This window comes from Arachis ipaensis, chromosome B09 (assembly GCF_000816755.2).
Source record: "Arachis ipaensis cultivar K30076 chromosome B09, Araip1.1, whole genome shotgun sequence".
NCBI classification, from domain to species: Eukaryota; Viridiplantae; Streptophyta; class Magnoliopsida; order Fabales; family Fabaceae; genus Arachis; species Arachis ipaensis.
The window spans coordinates 127,101,518-127,104,260 of NC_029793.2; the positions used below are offsets into that span (position 1 = coordinate 127,101,518).

Below are 2,743 nucleotides of genomic sequence, written 5' to 3' on the forward strand. Positions count from 1 at the left end.
TTTTTGTTTTTTTGGTGGGGGGGGGGGGGGTTTGCAGAGTCAAGGTTTGTTTGTTTGATTGGTTTATTTGTGTTTTTGGTGGTGGTGGGCGAAGGACGCTTTTGTGCTGTGTAGAATTTTTGAGAAGAGCGGGATGGGCCCTAAGAATGGAGAGAAGTATGGTGCTCCCTTTAGAGAGGAGGACTGGGTGGAGGATGGCGACCTGCTTGAACCGATTGCTGATGAACCTGTGGTTGAGCTGTCTGTTGACCAGAGTGATGCTTTCCTTGAAACTGATGACCTTGAGAAGGTTCGTATACTATCTTCGAGTCACTGATGATAGATTTCATAATAGTCATATTTCATTAATGCAGATGTGTGCCCCTTAACATTCACGAGGATTTGTGTGGCCATATGTTTCCACATTGTTATGTTAATTGTCTTGTTTTTGTCTCAGTCAAATCATTGATTTGTATGGTCAATACAGATTAGGCTGATTTCAAAGATTGATTTTGCGATTCGTACCCCTTTCTGATTCTGTCCTGTTTCTGTATCACTGGGATGATGAATCAAATTTATTCATGCGATTTGTATCGCGAATTGTCTGATACTGTCAACCTTGGTCAATGGTAGATATCCTCTTTTTCAGCTTTAGTTTATGTGCTAAGTTGATGATTTGAAATATTGCCTTAACAGAAACTTGGTACGCATGTGGTTGATGGAAGTGCTGATTTACCACCAAACCCTCCCAACTACTTTTATGGGGAGTGTAGTCACTATCCTCAGCATCAAGAAGAATTTGTTGAAGTTCCGAAACCTTTGGAAGGTACTGAAGGCCGGAATTTCGATGTAACTGGGCCATATGCTGAGGATACCTGTTTAGAAAATCATGAAATGAACCATAATGGGAATTCTTCAGGATTCATTTATGGTGATGTTAATTCAGATGAAATCATGGATTCCATTGTTGATCCTCTGATTGGTGCTGAATTATTCCTGGAAACAGATGATCTTCTGAACCCAATCGAGGGAAATTCCTCTGGGGCAGATCCTTATACAGTTGAGGGAAATCACCCCAGGGCCGATCCCTACGCAGCTGAGGGAAATCCCCCTGGGCCAGATCCCTACACAGCTGAGGGAAATTATCCTGGGACAGATCCTTATGCTGTGGATATGTTAGATGAGTATCTTGCACTTCCAGATGATGATATTCTGAGGTATATATCCTTTGATGATTCTCCTCCATCAATGGAGGGTGAAAACCCTATTCTAGAGCAGATACCACCTCTTATACAGCAGGTTAGATCTAACTACAGTAGCTTATTTACCTGCCACACTAATTACGACTTTATCTTCCTATTAAACATCTTTGTTCATTGACAGAATGTGGAGGAAGAGGCCAAGGATGTTTCAGAGGAGAAACAACAAAAGGTGGAGGGAGAAGCCACAAATATTTTCAAGACAAACAAACATGACCTTGAAGCAAATTCTAGCCGTGGAGGATCTGCTTCAGGTGAGACTATTTCATTTGGCATCCTAATTTCTCCAGAATCTCACATATACCATGCAAAGCTTGTGTTCTAGTGGATCTAAGTAGCTTGTGAACTTGCATCCTATATTTGTACTGAGATGAGGAAACTCTTTGTTCACTGCCTGGCAGATGATGCAAATCCAATTGCAAAACGCTTCAAGAAATGGTTGGAAGACATCCCAGCTGCTCCCGCATTTGCTGCAGAGCTTCCATCCAAGAAGGATGCACTCCAGCTTCATTCTGCACCTCAGTCTTCAAATACTACTCATGTAACTGCAGGAATGGTCAGCATTACAAACATTACTGGAAGAGGCAATGACATGAATCCGATGGTGGCAAAGATTGGAGGAGGGTTCAACCATCCCATTATCTCTGCTGTTGTTTTGATACCTGTTTCTGGCTTACTTTGTGGCAAGACTCTGTTTGTGCTGACATATGGATGGGCTTTTCTGGTGACATTTTCATTTCTGTTTGCCACCGTGACTTGCAAAATTGGAACCTTCATGTATTCTGGAAAATGAGAGTTATGAGGTCTGCTGTGAGACAATGGGGTGCGGTTGGTTATCAATTGGTAGTGATGGTACTAATTGTGTGACTCAAAGATACTACTCTATTTGAAAGTTGCACAACGAATACCCATAACCGCCTGCTGATATCCAACCACCGCCCATTGGCTCCTTGTACACAAACCCCATCCAAATATATTTATCTATCAAGTGGGAACGTAACATGACTTGATTGGAGGTGTTCATTAGTAAAGCTAAAGATATATAGTCTTTTTGTCATAGATAGTCTTTTGTCTTGGTCTCTTAGATGGACTTCATCTGAAAGGTTATAGGGGTGGCTGTCCATAATAAATTGGAAGATAGTTGGACGCTTAGAGTTGGGGCATCTCGCTACCAACATGTTGGTTAATCATTCATTGGAATATCTTGTATTAGTGGGATTTTCATACCAGAATGAATGAATTTATGTTTCATAGAATTGATGGCGTGCTTATTCAGCTGTTTCATGATACTTACATTTTGTAGATAAATTTTGTCCCAAGTGTGAAGTAGTCTTCGTCGGGCAAATATCTTTTTATCAAGGCATAACATTTGATGATTTCAAAATTGGGTTCAATTTGATCTAGAAAAACTGACATCAATTTATTTAGAGGTATTTCTGGTTAAAAATTAGTCATTTTTTTAAATAAATCATATTTTAAATGTGAAATCAAATTATTTCCGTTGA

At 40.2% G+C, this 2,743-nt stretch overlaps 1 protein-coding gene across 1 annotated transcript in view; it reads left to right on the top strand.

Annotated features, from left to right (window-relative positions):
* Positions 1-2,506, top strand: part of LOC107617944 (NAC domain-containing protein 53) — a 3,530-nt gene extending 1,024 nt beyond the window's left edge. Inside the window, exons 3-6 of the mRNA XM_016319839.2 lie at positions 95-289; positions 676-1,278; positions 1,363-1,492; positions 1,640-2,506. Of these exons, the coding sequence (XP_016175325.1) occupies positions 95-289; positions 676-1,278; positions 1,363-1,492; positions 1,640-2,031 (1,320 nt within the window). The 3' untranslated portion in view covers positions 2,032-2,506. The remainder of the gene's footprint in view (positions 1-94; positions 290-675; positions 1,279-1,362; positions 1,493-1,639) is intronic.